Source organism: Poromitra crassiceps (assembly GCF_964638095.1).
Source record: "Poromitra crassiceps genome assembly, chromosome: 25".
Lineage (NCBI taxonomy): Eukaryota > Metazoa > Chordata > Actinopteri > Beryciformes > Melamphaidae > Poromitra > Poromitra crassiceps.
The window spans coordinates 3,282,979-3,301,588 of NC_139649.1; the positions used below are offsets into that span (position 1 = coordinate 3,282,979).

Consider the following 18,610-nt stretch of genomic DNA (forward strand, 5'->3'; position numbering starts at 1 on the left):
TATATATATATATATTCTGCATACAGGTCACTATATGGTAGAATTCTGCTTGCTTAAATACAATAGCCCATCTACCAAAATCACTTCAGGGAGAACTCAAGTACAAAGTAACATTTGCTTTGTAGGCATAAACAAAAGGCCTGGGCCTGTCTGTCTGGCTGATGGCTATGGACAAGCACCATGTGATACACTGTCACAGGCTTCTCTGTGCCTGGCCTGGGTTCTGTTGCCCTCTCTGTCTGCCTCTATCATCTCTAACATATTTATTTAGCTGTGATTTCTACATATATTTGTATTTAAATCACAGTAGTTACACAATTATATTTGTCTAGTTTTGATCTGGCACTTTTTTCTTTTCTTTTTTTCTTTTGCAATTAGGCGACATCATAAGGATGTACCCGATGAGATAATATTGCAGCACACATGTCTGTGTCTCATGATTGACAACCACTAAGTGATAAAAAAAAAAAATCCACTCTGTTCATGCATTTTGAATGAGCGATGGGGGAAGTTGGTTTAAGGCAATGTTCAGATCAGAAGGATGTGCTCTTTGAGGTAACAGTACAGCTCATAGTGCAAAGTCTTAGCTGTTCACTTTCTTTACCTGCCTGGCCTGGGCTTTCTTCTTGTCTTCTTCTGCCTCTCTCTGATGTCTGTATACAACAAAGCTCAATGGAACTCCTAAGTTTCTATAGAAGTTATACAAATGAAGGGAACTTCTGATTTGAAATACAACACTAGATAGTATTTTAACTCACCAAGCATGTGCTTGCTTACTATGTTATTTGCTGATAGATGTAATCATCGTAACGTTAAAGAGGACATGAAACAACAAAAATAGACAACTACACAGAGTGTATTACCAGTGTTGGGGGGTAACTCATTACAAAAGTAACATATTACATGTAATATATTACTTTTAGCAGTAACACAGTAATATAACTTATTACTTATAGGATTTCAGTCATATTATACCAGTTACTCTGTCAAGTAACTCAAGTTACAAATTGAGTTTCATTTTTTTAAATCAAAGCACATATTTAAATAAAGATAGAATCATTTCCTAATCAAAATGTGTTTTTATGCAAATAACCACTACAGATGACAATAACAAAGGAAAAGAATAACATTTAGAATTTTGGATTGTTTACACTGATTTCAAGGTGGTTGACATTTATTTTCGGGATGGTTCCGGGGCGGTAATGTCATTCTGCTGCTGCTGTTGTTTTGGTAAAAGTAATGCAAAAGTAGTGTAATAAGTAACGAGTTACTCTACACAGACAGTAATATTGTAAAGTAACGTATTACTTTCAAATGAAGGTAACTAGTAATATGTAGTATATTACATTTTGAAAGTAACTTGCCCAAAACTGTGTATTACTAAGATGTACTACAATAAAAATAACATGATAAAAGTAAGCCATTGTTGAGAAAATCCATTTTTGAAAATACCTTTGTGCTGAATTTGTTACCTAGTGTGGTGCCATCTTTATTTGCGTCAGCACATGACATCACGGGGTTTGTGTAGTGTACAGTACAGTAGAGTTCAGTAGTGGAATACAGGAGTCAAGTGTTGGCACTAATGATTTACCTGGTTATCTAATTAGCCTAATATTATATGACCATATTCCACCTTTGATTGAAAGGAATAAGTTCACATCTTCTCTGGAGGTTGTCTAAAGTAATTATGGGAAACCTCTGAAAGCACTGAAGCAGAGGTCGTTGAGGGAAGTGGATAACCCGGAAAAGTCAATTAAACTTGATCACAAAATAACTCCTGGAATAAACATCACAAACTGATGATATCTAACATCTTGAGTAAAATCATTTTCTCACCTCCATCATATCGCTGGCAAAATTGGCCCAATATATTAGCAATTATGCACAAATGCACGCACGCACGCACGCACACACACACACACACACACACACACACACACACACACACACACACACACACACACACACACACAACCTGTCTATCCATTGTACATACAGTACCGGTACTATACAGCACCTCCCCCAGGGCCCTGAACTTAAAGCTAACTGCTAAATCCTCTGAGTCTGCATTTGCATTCATATCAGAGAATACACACAGTGTACTCTGTTACACTTAGATATAGCAAATCCTTTTGATGTGGACTGTAAACAGCTTTTATCAATATGAGAATAGGATTAATCCCTGAGCATTATTTGATAGTACAATCCCTGCACAGTGGTGCAGGGATGAGGATGGGGTGAGTCATTGTGTGCACGCACGCACGCGCACACACATGTGTGTGTGTGTGTTTGTGAGTGTGCGCATGCATGTTTAGTAGACTGACTCCAAATCAAATAAGTGTATTTATTTTTCATATTGAGAATATAAGTTTATTTAAGGCTAAGAAGTTTGTTTGAGGCTTAGGAAAGTAGTGAAATAAAACATGAAAAATGTATTAGCAACTTATCTCAGATGAAGTCTGTGGGCACACCGTTGATGTAGTCTGTTTAAAATTTAACAGATATATGCGTGCGTGTGTGTGTGTGTGTGTGTGTGTGTGCACATGCGCGCATGTGTGTGTGTGTGTGTGAGAGAGAGAGAGAGAGACTCAACTATTCAATAATAGGCCTCCTATTAGAGTCAGTGTCAGCTTGCTTTAGCCTGTAACTTTCTAACAGATTGTTCTAACATCTTGTGCATTGTAAATGAAATGGTTCATCAGCTTACAAAGCTTCCGAGAGCAGAAATACTCAACAGCCAGTGGTTTATTTCAAAATTACTCAGCCAAGTAAATGTGAAAACTGGTGAAATCCAGTACTGTACCTTCTCAAGTCACATTCATAATGAGAGGAAATCCACATTCACATTTGACATAAAAGCCATTTACCCGAAGCTCTTTTCCAGGCCAACTTATGAGTGGAAGAGAATAAGATTGAATTTCTTCCTTAATGCCATTCACACTGAAATGAACCCGTGTTCGATCCTGCTCCAAGTTCACACTGAATTGAACCCGTGTTCGATCCTGCTCCAAGTTCAGACTGAAATGAACCCGTGTTCGACCCTGCTCCAAGTTCACACTGAATTGAACCCGTGTTCGATCCTGCTCCAAGTTCCAGGCTGAAATCAACTCTTTTTAACAAGGGCTTTTTTTGCCCTTGTGAAATAAGTTTCAGAGGCATTTTGGATACTATCCAGAGTCATTTCATCAAATGTTGGGGAATATGCTACCTTAGTTCTTTTATCTTGCATGACAGACCAATATCCAATGACTCTTATCCCAGCATATTTCATTTCCAAAAGTTAATAAACAATCACAGTTAAAAATCCTCATTTCCTATCGTCTCCAAATGTGCTGTTGGCTCATCACTACTCGCTATCCAGTCCATCTAATCCTCTGAACCACAACAGGCCCTCAGAGAGCTTCTTTTTCTCCAGGCCCTGGGCAGACCAGGAGAGGGTCAGCGACTATTTCTATTTCATTTTGATCTAGAGCAGCAGTAGTTCCTGCCAGAGCCGTGTATATAGAAGAGTCGTGACATCTCCATTCACTCCAATGGACCAGTTTTTTACTCTCAAGAGTTCCAGGAAGTAAGGTCCTGGATGAAGTAGCACTGTTGAGTTGGAGCAAAATGGACAGTTTGTGTTGTACTTTGAAAGCTTTTTTTTACAATCAAATTGTACATTGTCAGCTTTATTTTAGCATTCAAAAGTAGCACGAGACCTCTTCCTGGCTGTTCATTGGCTAATGAGTCACGTATTTTGGTCCTCCGCTGACGCCACCTCTCTCTAAATTGCTCTGATTTCTGCTATTGGTCCGTGACCACACCCCAAAGCATATCATCTGTCTTTATCCTCTATTTGACTCTAATTGTTGTTGTTTTTTACCTTTATTTAACCAGATAAAAGCTTGAGATCAAAGAACTCTTTTTCGAGCAACACCTGGCCCAAAAAAAGGGGAGCATGATTTACTAAATGAACATCGTGGTGTTATTGAAGAAGACTTGAAAGTAGTGATTGAGACCATTATGGCACGAACACATTAGGAAAGTGTTTACTGAGATAGATCAAGTGAGAATAGGGTCATTTCCCCATTGACTTCTATACAATCTGACGTCGGCCATTAGAAGTGATGCAGGTTTAAAGCACTTCCCCACTGGCCTCATTTCTCAGAAGCAGAGTTTCCAGCAGGAGGAATGGCAGTCCGCTGTTGGTCCAGTGGTCTCTGTCTTCAACTTATTCAATCGGCTCTAGAAACTTTGTGTTGACAAAACCTTTATGAGGACTCATATTGCTGTTTTTATATTCACTTTTAATGGGCTGCATAGCTTTCCTTTGCTTCTTTGTGTCTGGACAAGCTGTGTGTGAGTCTGTGCAGAGACAAAGCCAAGGTGTGTGCGAGTGCAAGTGCATGTGAGCACAAATTGTGTGTGTGTGTGTGTGTGCGTGCGTGTGTGTGTGCGTATAGGAGCATGTTTGTGTGGACTGTGTGTGTGTGTGTGTGTGTGTGTGCATATAGAAGCATGTTTGTGTGGACTGTGTGTGTGTGTGTGTGTGTGTGTGTGTGTGTGTGTATTCATTAGCATCAGTTACCTCAGTGTTGCACTCGCATTGCGTAGGAGAGACTCTGTGCCTCTCTGCCCTTCCTTCTGTTTGTGTTTGTTTCCGTAAAACTAGCCACAGCAACAGCCTGGTCCACAGCCTCCTTTACGCCCTGCTCTCCTCACTCACCCTGCCTCCCTCCCCTCTCTCTCCCCCTCTCTCTATAGCTCTCTCCCTCCCTCTCTCTCTCTCGCTCTCTGTCTCCCCCTGCACCTTCATTGCATCACTCCATCCCGTCCTCTGCCGTCTGTCTGTTTCATTCGTTCCCTCTCTCCTTCTTTCTCTCCTTCATGCTTGCTTTGTGCTAACACCCACTCCTCCGTGCCTCGCTGTCTGTCAGTGAGTTGGTTTGCACGGCCCGTTCTCTTCAATCTGCGTACACGTGCTGTAACACAACTTTACACTTTCAAGGAAGGAAGTAAAGAGTCAGGAGCTATAACCAGGAAGTAAAGAGTCAAGAGCTATAACCAGGAAGTAAAGAGTCAGGAGCTATAACCAGGAAGTAAAGAGTCAGGAGCTATAACCAGGAAGCAGCGTGAAATTGACATAAGCCAGGCGTGTAGGTCGGGTGCAGAGGTCAGGGTGCAGAGGTCAGGGTGCAGAGGTCAGGGTGCAGAGGTCAGGGTGGACGGAGGGGAACAAAAACCTCATCTTTCACACTGGAGAGCCGTGTTCGATCCCAGCGTGTTCAAACATTTCAACCAGAAGTCACATTTAACTTTTCTGTTATTCAAGCCGAACCCAAACCAGAAGCCTAAACTTAACCACGTTGTTTTACTAAACCCAACCGTTAGAAGTTTAACTTCGACCAAAGTCATTTTCTGGTAAGATATCTGTACTTTTCAACTGTGTCTTTCAAGTCCTTCATCCGCCACTGTGTACGTGCATGCGTGCATGCGTGCATATGTGTGCGTGTGTATGTATGTGTGCGTGTATGTATGTGTGCGCGCACGCACATGCATACACTGTACTTGCATGTGTGCGTGAGCACGTGCAATCTGTGGGTGGCGAGCAGCTCTTTCCCCTGTGCTAATTTGTATTCTGCTCATCATCAGGCCAGGTAACACACACACACACACACACACACACAAACAAATTGACACACACACACATCCTTGCACGCTCAAGTGCAGGTACACATACACTGACACACGCTATTTTCACTTTCTTCCTCCCTCGCTCTCTCTCTCTCTCTCTCTCTCTCTCTCTCTCTCTCTCTCTCTCTCTCTCTCTCTCTCTCCCTCTCTCCCCAGATGAGACTTTCCTTCTAATGATGGAACCTCTTTCCACCTTGGATTCCAGCTGATTCTCTGGCTCCGCCTCCTAAAGCCCTGCAGCCACACAGCCTGATCGCCACAATAAATCCACACATACGTCTAATATCACATTTCCAGTGTTGGGCAGTAACTACTGTAATTAGTTACTTTTTTAGTAACTAAGTAATATAAGGCATTACAATTTCCCTGATTACAGACACGTAAAATGCCAAAGTTTTATTCTGATGACTGGGATAAAATACTTTTTGGCATATCCACATATCTCTCTCCTCTCTCTCTCTCTCTTCCCCACACTCTCTATCTCTCTCTCTCTCTCTCTTCCCCACACTCTCTATCTCTCTCTCTCTCTCTCTTCCCCACACATCCCACACACTCTCTATCTCTCTCTCTCTCTCTCTCTCTTCCCCACACTCTCTATCTCTCTCTCTCTCTCTCTTCCCCACACTCTCTCTCTCTCTCTCTCTCTCTCTTCCCCACACTCATCTATCTGTTTTTTCCAATCTCTCTCTCCCAAGGTCTCTCATGGTCCATTTGGCTGCACATCCAGTCCTTCTTCAATAAACCTTGCCTATCTTATTTATGTGACTCTGAATGGACACAGAGTCACCCAAACACCAGACATGTACCCATTTCAGGGGAACATCATTCATAAAGTTGTTCAGTTGTTGTTTTTCTCCTGTGGTAAAAATGTGTCCCTCTTCCAGAGACTCCTTATATGAAGGCCCACTCGTTAGAGCTGCATGATACAAAAAAATAATAATCTTGATTTATCATTGGTGAATGTTGGGATTGTGATATGAATTCTAATACATGTGGTTTTCTGTCATTTCTATTATGGCCTTATTGTAGCAAATCAACTTGTATATTGGAATTTACACCCATATAAAATGTGTCCAACTAACATGTGTCCAAACATTACATTTGAATCCATTGAAATGATTTATATTGTCCAAGTCAATATTTGAATGGATGGAATCGAAGCTGCAAACTCTTAATGTGATATTTGCTCAAATTTATTTTAAAGTGTGTGATCTGCATGAACAGCCATTTAAAACAGTTTTTTCCCTCCTTTTTCTCGGCTATCTAAAACCATATAGGTTATATTATCATATATTAATAGTATAGTATTTATTAGATATTCATATTGAATTTGGTTAGTTCAAACTTGGCAATGCTTTCCTGTCCTCTCGCCAAACTCAGCATAAAAGATTCAGCAAACAGCATTTTAATAAAAACTTTTATGCATACCATTCTGCCTTGTGTGCTATGCCAAGCCCCAAAAGTCTGGCAGTTACACTTATTTCACACTATGCCAAAAACCCCATTCTAAACTCTGGGAGTCGTGTTGCCAAATGAATGTGCAGAGCATTCAGGAATGATTATTGACTTTTGATTAATTCTGCATACATCAAATCCAACGAGCGGCACCTCGTTCCAATACAATCTCTACTTTTACAATCAGTCCACACAGCTTGTTACTGACCACCATGTTCAATCAGTCCACACAGCTTGTTACTGACCACCATGTTCAATCAGTCCACACAGCTTGTTACTGACCACCATGTTCAATCAGTCCACACAGCTTGTTACTGGCCACCATGTTGAAGGTTCAGATCTACAAATCTACACTTTTGCATCAAATGCTCCACAATTGCAGCAAAAGTGAGTCGCCATTTGTGACATGTAAGACAGTATCTGATAGGTTGCAACAGAAAATGTGCAAAGTTGCAATAAATAAATAAATAAATGATATATTGTATTGTATCAAAAAGTACTTTTTCTGCAGCTGCGTGCAGATTTGTAAAGTTTTCTGTGAGTTCAAATTTAGAACACGATTGCGTGAATATTTCTGTGCATAAATCCCAACATGCAAATTCTATCAGGTGTTTTGGTACAATAACGCCTTCACATATTTATTCTTTACTGCTTACCCCAAAAAAGCGCAGGCTACAGAGGATGATACATGTGGAAAGTTACGAATGCTGAATTTTGATTTATGCAGTTGAGGGATTCGGTGCAGCCCAAGACTACCTTGTTTAAAATCCTTTCCAGAAGCACCTTCCCCTCAGAAGAACTTGTTGCCTCTTGCGATGGGAAAATCACACATATTTCAATATTAGTTTTGATTAATTGTGCAGTGCCGCCACTATAGCCTGCATATGCCTAGTGATTTCCCTTACGGTGCACTGTCAGCTGTCAGTCAGGGCTGGTCGGCCCCTCACAGGCCAAAGACGTATCAGCTGTTTCTGTGGCCTAAAGCAGGTTAGGCCCTCTGGACAGGACAGGTCCATCACAGGGGTTTAGCCCAATCCACCTCTCTAATACTGAGAGCCAAGCAGAGAAGCTTAGAGTGTAGAGCCACCCTGCAGGGATCAAACCCCCCAAACCTCACAGCCTGGGTGGACTCTTCCCTCGGCCGCTGATCTGGTGACGAGTCGACAGCAGGCACATATCCTCCTTAGGGAACTGACTGACCAAACCTCTTATTCTGTGCCTCTGGCTTATATAAAGAGCTCTACCCCCCCCCCCCCCCCCATAAAAAAAATAACAAATACAATTAAAATTTTTAATTTACTTACAATTCATTCGGCATTGTACGATTCTGCAATCCATCGTACAGCCTCAATGGAAATTTGAAACAAAATCTCAGCATTTTACATTTCTGCAAACCTACAATCTCAACGCTGTGACCGTGACTGGGATTTGAACACGGCCGTGCGGTGTGAAAGGCAAGTGTTTACGCCCTCCAACCACCCCGGCCACAGCGCCCCTACTGGCCACCACACTATTTCAATAGCAGACTCTACAACGTGTATAACAGTGATATAATACACCTATCTAGAAACGTGATCTAGACACATATGTTTAGTTCAGAGACCTGATATTCTACGTATCGCTGGATTGCAGAAACATGCCATCATTGTATTCTGGCAACCAGGCTGTTACTTCATAATTAATCAAAAAATGCTTCTTAACTCAGATACTAACTGTAATACAGATGTGAAAGGTCACAATTAGCATCAAGGAGCACTGTAACATACAGTATGCAACAGCTTCTGAGCGTCGAATAACCCCAGATCACATCTAGAATCCATTATAGCCCCAGATCACATCTAGAATCCATTATAGCCCCAGATCACATCTAGAATCCATTATAGCCCCAGATCACATCTAGAATGCATGTTTATTAAGCAAAGTGTCATTAATAAATACATCCGAGCAAACAGCAGACATATGTGTGGTTTCCCTCCAGGCAAACGATTCATCAAAACCCTGGATTACTCTGTGACAGGATGTGAAAACAGGAACCAGGAGAACATAGACCCATAGGGGCTTTAACCAGTTAACAGAGCTTACAGCATCATTATTGGACCTTGCATGGCTTGATGGAGTTTTTGCTGAAACGTATTAACATTTGCTTGGCACATTGGCAGAGACCTAAACGTGGAGACTAATTTAATTAAGGAATAGTTTTCATAAAAAAAAATTGATAAGAAAGTAAAAGGTCATGCTGCAATTACTGTAAGACGCTTCAAACTTTTCTCACAACTTCCTCTCTATCCTAAGTTTCTTCTCACAGCGCAGCAGAACTCACAGCCATCAGCCATAGGCGGTTGGTGAAAACGAGCTAATCACGTCGACTTCTGAGGGTTTTTCAGACGTGTTACAAGCAGGGGAAAAAAAGAACAGAGACAACAGAACACAATCAGGTGGAGTTTCGGAGGAGCCTAAGCACCTCTGGAGAGACAGCTCTAACACCTGGAGCACCTCTGGAGAGACAGCTCTAACACCTGGAGATCACAGCTGTCCTTCTCCATCTCCGCAGTGGAATGGCTTCATTACGAGCGAGTAGTAGATGAGAACAAACAGCGCCCGGGGTCGTCACAAACACATCATAAGAAATATGTCTCTATTTTAATGCAATATTTTAACAACACGGGGGTATTACTACCACATTAAATATCATCTGGATTCCTACACTTATAAAACAAGGACAGCATAAAGGCCCTTTCTTTCTACTTCTTATCATCTTTTTTAATTTAAAAGAGACGTGCAGAATCTGGCTCATTGACTTTCATATCAAAGCATTTCTCTTCCTGCATGAAGGGAATGAGATTATTTTCCAGCAGCAGATCAGGCTCGTCTGGAAGCCTTAAGGGTGAATAGAGGGGAAACATGGCTGACAGTCAGCCATTACGAATGATGCAGTGATGCCCCACTTGACACAGCTTTTTTGTTGGCTTGTGATTGGTTTGTGATGTGTAATTACAGTGTAATTACAGTTTTCTGCTTTATGAACGCAGTCTGTGGCCCCGCCCCGTTTACATGACAACGCTCTCTGCATAAAAAGAGGGAAACTTTTGTTGCGCTTTGGCCTCTCGTTCACACGACTACAGCATTTTGGGGGCCTGTAAATACAAACTTTTGAAAGCGGGTTCCAGAGTGGGATATTTTCAAAACGCCATCCGTAGCGTCGCCGTGTAAACTGGCAATAAGCAATTCTTGTGACGACGCGGCTCCACTTCGCACATGGCTATTACATTTTCAGCATAATAGGCATGCACGAACAGAAGAACAACAAGAACAACGGCCGCCATCGAGCTGTTTGTGCTGCAGACTTACTCCATCGTCTGTCCAAACACAATGATCTAGTTTTCGAGTGTGCTTTCACCATGTTTGTTTGTACTTACCGCACTGTAGAAGGAATTCTGTGGTGTTGAGTTGCAAAGTTACCCCGCCACCTAGTGGCCTCACATGCATACTACAGCGTTTTCAATCATTTTTTCTGATCCGTCTGCACGAGGATCGATGTGGAACAAATCAAAGTATGGTGAACATAGAGTGATGTTTCTTTGAACAATATGGTTTCATACAAATACATATACCTTTATCAATCCATCCATCCATCCAGCATAATCCTCCCTGTATCCATCTACAGCATCCGTTCATCTACATCCAGCCTTGCACTCATCTCTTACCTTTTCTGCCGACTGCGCCGTGCCAAAGAAGATAGGTATGAAGGCCAGCCACACAATGCAGGTGGTGTACATGGTGAACCCGATGGGCTTGGCCTCGTTAAAACTCTCTGGAACCCCGCGGGTCTTTATGGCGTAAACAGTACACGTCACCATCAACAAGATACTATAACCCAACGAGCAGATGATCTGAAGATCCGTGATGTCGCATTTTAACACCCCCCGGGCCAGCTGTGGGTTGACAGTCTTCTGCTCATCGTAGTCTATGATGGTGTTGGGCGGATCCACCCCGAACCAAACGAACACGCCGAGCAGCTGCGCCGAGATGAGGCTGGAGGTGATCGCCAGCTGGGAGGTGGGGCTGATCAGCTTGGGCGCCGTCACCGACTTCTTCCCCTCCTCGAAGATGCGGTAGATGCGGTTGGTTTTGGTGAGGAGAGCGGCGTAGCTGATGCACATGCCCAGACCCAGGAAGATCCTCCTGAAGGAGCACACGCCCACGTCCGGCTTGGCGATCATCAGGAAGGTGATGATGTAGCACAGGAAGATCCCCGTCAGCAGGACGTAGCTCAGCTCCCTCCCGGACGCTCGGACAATCGGCGTGTCGTTGTACCGTATGAACGTCGCCATGACGCCGATGGTGGCGATGATGCCGAGCATGGCCAGGAAGACCGGGATCACGGCCCAGGGCGAGTGCCACTCCAGTTTGATGATGGGGATGGGCTGGCACGCCGTGCGGTTGGCGTTGGGCCTCATGTTGTAGGTGCAGAGCTTGCAGGAGAACTCGTCAAACTGGTACTGGTAGCCGTCGCAGGGCTCGCAGTGCCAGCAGCACGGCATGCCCTTCACCACCTTCTTCCTCTCGCCCGTCTTGCAGGGCAGGCTGCACACGGAGCTGGGGAGGTCCTGCTCACCTCCAGGCCACTGCATGTCCTCCATCTGCACAGACAGCATGGGACACAAGGGATGCTTAGATGCAGTCAGTGGCTTGATGCTAAATGTTGGCTCACTTTTCCATCCTTTTACCGTTTAATTCTGACGGTTTTTATATGCAGACACTGTGATTATTAAATCGGTTTTGCAAACCTTGTGGCCTAATATATATATATACACATATATATGGAAAAGTGGAATGCTCTTTCAGAGGTTCTTGGTAAAAAGCCCACCTTGAACCCCGTAAGTGCAGGAGGAAAAACTAAATACAAAACCTCAGTGACCCGGTCTCAGTCTATTCCATAAACTCTAAAGCCTCCAAGTTCACCGTGTGGTACAAACCCATTTGATATTGACTCTCAGGTTATGGTTGCTTGGTCCTGGATTTATAGCCAGGATCCTATCTTTCAGTGTGTAGTAGTACCGCTGTTAAACTGTGTGTGTGTGTGTGTGTGTGTGTGTGTGTGTGTGTGTGTGTGTGTGTGTGTGTGTGTGTGTGTGCGTGTGCGTGTGTGTGCGTGTGTGTGTTTTACTAAAGGTCTTATTGATTTGACAGTTTGACCGTAACTAACGAGTAATGAATCCCCTAGGGGGAAACATCAATAGGATAAATTCCACCTGGATCATAACCATTAAGAGTCAATGTCTGTTCTGTACAATTACCACTCAATATGATAGCCATCGGCACACAGTAGTGATATAGGAGGACTGCCTTGCAACTGGAGGCCCGGGGGTTCAAGCCCCCATGGCCACAAGCAGCTGAAGCGTCCTTGAGCAAGGCACTGAAATCGACGAGCTTGAGAAGCGCTGCGTTTGTTACTTGACCCGCGAGATCATTCTCCATGAAGTATCATATTATATTTATACAGTATTACACTGGGGAAAGGGAGCAATAGTAGTAGTCAGAAGTATCCTCAATATTTAATTTTCAATGTGCTAATATATGAAAGCGGGCAGGGGAACAGAGCTGCACTGTGAAAGAGAAAATGTAAATCTCCTAGTTTCACATCTTACCACTCGTGTTCCAGGCCCGTCTTGACTCTGTGCCCGGGCTTGGAAGCAGTTCTGGTGAGTGATGGGGGCCAAATGGCTGATTATTGTATCTCGATGTCTCTTTATTTTGGCAGAGAGCTGGCTTCTGTTTGAAAAGACTTGGAGGGATTTCAAAGGTGACCCAGAACCGATCAATTACACAGAGAGGCATCCTCAAATAGATGATCTCCCAAAGACAGATCTGGACCGGTCCTTCGTCTCAGAGGTCAATATTGATATGGGATGTTCTCTTCCACTCTCCACCCCCCCGTGCGTTGGTACCCTGAGGAAGCCGAGGACATCGAACCAACGGACTGTGTCAGCCTCGTGCTGCCTTCAAATGGGGTACGTGTTTTTCCGTGTCTACGACACGAGTCCATATGAACGCCCCGCCCTCATGTGGTACTCACAACTTCCTAAGTGGACATTTTCTGAAAGCTCCGATGTTCACCCGTTGTGAACTGTGTCAACAGTTGGTTAACAGCATTGCAACGGTGCTCTCACAACGGAACCGCTTAGTTGAAGGCCAAGCGTATTGTGTGCAGGACTGCCCCACTCGGAACTACGAGTTCCATTTGTTTCTTCCATTTCCTTGCATTGTATTTGGCATTAACAAAACACTCACTCAACCCTGAGCAACCCTCTCATCTGCCTACCAGGCCAACACTGAAGAAGAGCTAAATATATAAGAAAAGAAAGAAAACTACAATTTCTTCTTTTTCCTCCTCCCACACATCTTCTGCATATCTCACCCTCTCTGCCACCATGCTTTCTCTTTGCATTTTATGAGGTTCTGCTCACATAAGCCCTTTCTTCCACCCATCCATCCCTCTCTCCCTCATCCATCCCTCCCTCCTTCCATCCCTCCCTCCTTCCATCTCTTCCTCCCTCCCTCCTTTCATCTCTTCCTCCCTCCCTCCTTTCATCTCTTCCTCCCTCCTTCCATCTCTCCCTCCCTCCCTCTCCCTCCTTCTCTCCTTCCCTCTCCCCATCCCTCTCTCTCTCCCTCCTTCTCTCCTTCCCTCCCTCTCTCCCTCCCTCTCCCCCTCCTTCCCTCCATCCATCCATCCCTCTCTCCCTCTCCCCCTCCCTCTCTCCCTCCCTCCCTCCGTCCACTTCCAACACTCCAGATAAGCAACGATATGCCACGCAGTGCTGCGACACACAGGCCATCAACATGACATGAGCAGCTGACACAAATCCCTCCTCCTGCTCCTCAGTCATATCTCACACGCAGGTGGACATGTCGTCAGCAGCAGAGTTGTGCCTGGTTCTGAAACATGTACAGTAAGAAAGCAGCTAGACAGAAGTGATGGGCAGCAGAGTTGTCCCTGGTTCTGACAGAAGTGATGGGCAGCAGAGTTGTCCCTGGTTCTGACAGAAGTGATGAGCAGCAGAGTTGTCCCTGGTTCTGACAGAAGTGATGGGCAGCAGAGTTGTCCCTGGTTCTGACAGAAGTGATGGGCAGCAGAGTTGTCCCTGGTTCTGACAGAAGTGATGAGCAGCAGAGTTGTGCCTGGTTCTGACAGAAGTGATGAGCAGCAGAGTTGTGCCTGGTTCTGACAGAAGTGATGAGCAGCAGAGTTGTGGTTCTGGTTCTGACAGAAGTGATGGGCAGCAGAGTTGTCCCTGGTTCTGACAGAAGTGATGGGCAGCAGAGTTGTCCCTGGTTCTGACAGAAGTGATGAGCAGCAGAGTTGTGGTTCTGGTTCTGAAACGACTCGGCTGCATAAATCCAACAGGAATTCAAATGGGATCCGAAGTGCCTGGAGCGACGGAGGGTCAATCGTAGCGGTCAGGAGGGCTGCTGTTCAATCATTCACTCAGGTGTTTGAAGACATGTCACAGCTGGTAGAGACACGTGGACAAGACGTCTGTCTCCCTGCTCTTAAATCGATGAGTACGCACACACACAAAAGTCCACATGTTCCCATTTTCCCTGCACCTCCAGCCTTCGCTTTACCCTTTACTTTCACAGAGTCCTGAACTCCTGCTTTACCCAGTGAGTCAGTCACAGAGTCCTGAACTCCTAACTTTTAATAATAATAATAATAATAATAATAATAATAATAATAATAATAATAATAATAATAATAATAATAATAATAATAATAATAATAATATATATTCTAGCGACCAGCCTGAGACCAGAGGAGCAGATTATTTATTTATTTGAGCAGATAAGAGAGCAGAGGAGAAAGAGAGAAGAGGGGGCCAGAGTTCTGTTTGTGCACAACCTCTCCATCTCGTCCTCTCTCTCTCTCTCTCTCTCTCTCTCTCTCTCTCTCTCTCTCTCTCTCTCTCTCTCTCTCTCTCTCTCACCATCCGTCTCTTCCTCTATTTGGGTCTACCTCACTCTACGGCCCAATTCCAATCCGCCCCCTAAAGACTCAAGCCCTGTACCCTCACTCCCTCTAATGGCCGCCAGCAGAAAGTGGTTGAGTCATCAAGTGTGGAAGGGATCCACATTGGATAAATAGGAGTATTGGGACAGCAGAGCCCTTTGCACTTGACAACATGATGTTGACTCTGGCAGGTTTGGGACTCGCTATATATATTGTTTATTGTCAAGACACCTAAAGTGTTTGAGGGATAGACTCCCTGATGAGTCTGTTCTCGTCCAGGCTCTGGCTCTACAGAGTGGACAACAGGTCACTTAAAAATAATAAATATAGCCTACTGCAAAATCTGCAATTGATAACTGTGTAGGCTAATTATAATTAAAATCATCTTAATAATGACATGTCACCCAACATTATACACAATGTCAATACTGTACAATACAGATTCGGTAAAACTATTTCTCATTCATCAAAAACGTTGTGGATTGCAATTGTAATAGAAATGATAGATGATTATACTAGGATTGTGTAATATAACTACTTGCATTCCGCTGATATAATATTTTTGTCTAATCTAAAATCCCTATTAATGTAATGTTTCATTGTCAATTTACGCATTCCAGCGCACCCCGTACACGCGGCTCCTCGGTCTCCTCGTTCGTTTTGCGTGTTTTTTTTTTGTTTTTTTTTACAGATATCCCTAAGCCCTCACTCCCTTCACGTGAACGCGCCTCTAAGGGGGTGAGTCAGTAAGGGGGCGGATTGGAATTGGGCCTACCTCTCTCTCCACCTCTTCCTCTGTGGTTCTCTGTCTCCCTTATCAGTCCCAGGCAGACCTTTGCTCTTGCGCCAGCAGCCTCTGCTCTGCTGTCAGACTCAGCCTGGCGGCTTGATGTGGCTGTAGATGAGCACTTCAAATGGCCTGACATTAGGGTGGCTCTGTGTAAATCCACTGTACCCACGGTGCAAACAACCCAACCTGCTCTGCATAAATCCACTGTACCCACGGTCCAAACAACCCAACCTGCTCTGCATAAATCCACTGTACCCACGGTCCAAACAACCCAACCTGCTCTGCATAAATCCACTGTACCCACGGTCCAAACAACCCAACCCGCTCTGCATAAATCCACTGTACCCACGGTCCAAACAACCCAACCTGCTCTGCATAAATCCACTGTACCCACGGTCCAAACAACCCAACCCGCTCTGCATAAATCCACTGTACCCACGGTCCAAACAACCCAACCTGCTCTGCATAAATAGAGTCACCGAGTGTGCTATTGAATAGCGCGGTGGCCAGTAAGGGTGGTGTGGTTGTGGTTGGAGGGCATATAAAAACACTTGCCTTTCACACCAGAGAGCTGTGTTCGATCCCCAAGGTTTCCAAAGTCGACATTTCAACTGTGAGTCATGTTTAACATTTTTGTTACTGTATTTAAAGGATTGCTTTAGCGATGATCAACTCACTTTGTATCATTATCATGTGGTTAATATCAGCAGATGGGCAGTGTTTACCTTCTCTATATGTTTTCCACACAGAGAAGCTCCCATTTCCTCATCTGGAAAAACGCTCCACTGTGACGCGTTTTATGTCAGAACGCGTCACAACGCAACTGCTCGAGCCGCAGAATCTGCTCGGATGGCTGTCGATTCAGCTTCCAGGGTGGCTGGTATTTTTTTTTTTTTAAACAGTGGTTTTTTGTTTTCTTGTGTTCAGACATATAGGTTTATTAGATGTTCTGCTGGGCACCCGGCCAGTCGTCATACCCAGCTGTCAGTAGACTGCTTCTGAGGAAGGCGAGAGCTATCGCCGAAACTGTCAAGGTAAAAACATCTAATAAACCTATATGTCTGAACACAAGAAAACAAAAAACTGTCTGACCCTACTTCTCACTTGATTGATGACCTCAGTAAACCCTTTCCTAACGAGTCTCAATCGCTCGTTTCAAGTCTTCTTCAACACAGCATCATTAGTCAATTATCATCCATATTTTTATACGGTCTATTAGTAAAACACTTTTAAAATATGTTTTTTCTTTGCGGTTTCTGGATCTTATTTTTTCTGTGTTCTTTGTTCAGAAGTCTGTTTTTCCCTCTGTGTGATTGTTTGTTTCTTCCTTCCTTCATTGTTTGCACTCTTCTCTCTTTTGATCGTAGCCCTTTCCTCCAACCTATGTCTGTCTGTCTCTCTCTCTCTCTCTCTCTCTCTCTCTCTCTCTCTCTCTCTCTCTCTCTCTCTCTCTCTCTCTCTCTCTCTCTCTCTCTCTCTCTCTCTCTCTCTCTCTCTCTCTCTCTCTCTCTCTCTCTCTCTCTCTCTCTCTCTCTCAATTCAATTCAATGGGCTTTATTTGCATGATAAGATCTTACATTGCCAAAGCATACATTAGCAACACTTAGCAATTACAAAGAAACAAAACCAGAAAAACAAGACATTTTCTTACCCAGTAACATAAATCACCAAATCTGAAGATACTCAAAGAGGAAGAGAAAAGAAAATTAAATGGAATGTGAAAAAGATAGAACAGAATAGAAGACTATTGCTGAACCAGAATCTATTCAGAATAACAACAAAACAGTAATAAACGGGCAGCTCTCCCCTCGTCTCCCTTCACCTCTCTGCCTTCCATCATCCCGGCTGAGACTCATTGGAGCTCATGGCCTCACAGTGGAACACATCTTTGATGCTAATGCTAATATGCAAAGTGAATGGGACTCTCCACCTCCCTCTTCGTCCCCACACAGCGCCGCACAGTCATCGGCTGTGCCTAATGGCGTCTGTCAGTTGTGAGTAACTGCCTCTGTTCATTACAAAAGTCGTCAAAACCCTCAACCGAATCAACTAACATCTAACCACCATGCAGGCACAGAGGCACGCACAAACACGCATGCACGCACACGTGCATACACACGTGCACACACACGTGCACGCACGCACACGTGCACACACACGTGCACGCATGCACACACATACACGCACGCACGCGCACACGTGCACGCACGCACGCACATACACGCACACACACGCACACACACACGTGCACGCACACACACACACACACGCAGACTCGAGTTTCCCTTCTATCAATGTGTGGCACATCATTAACTTGGCGACTGTGTGGATCATGATTAAAGTGATTAATTGAATGGAAAGGAGCTGTGTGCAGTTGGATGTACACAGTTAGCAGATTAGCGGCACGCCCGAGTGACAGGAACAAAATGAGAAATACAAGAGAAAACAGAGCGAACAGACAAGAACGGCTCTGCCCCCAACACACTCACCACAGCTCACTGAGACATGTCATACCTCAACCATGCATCTGAACAAAAATAAGATCGCATTTATATGATCAATACACAGTGCGGAACTAATTTCCTTCTGAGCAAACGTCACATTTTGATTAACTGCAAAAGCGTTTTCGCTCAGTAAAAAGTGACGTGGGGGAGGGGGGAGTATTAGGTGAGCAAGGA

General features: G+C 44.1%; 1 protein-coding gene across 1 annotated transcript in view; it reads right to left on the minus strand.

Annotated features, from left to right (window-relative positions):
- Positions 1–10,802: 10,802 nt before the first annotated feature.
- The window catches only part of grm7 (glutamate metabotropic receptor 7), a gene marked incomplete at both ends in the record, with an annotated part of 298,362 nt that continues 290,554 nt past the window's right edge, over positions 10,803–18,610 (minus strand). The window contains one exon of the mRNA XM_083660993.1: positions 10,803–11,771. Within this exon, the coding sequence (XP_083517119.1) occupies positions 10,803–11,771 (969 nt within the window). The remainder of the gene's footprint in view (positions 11,772–18,610) is intronic.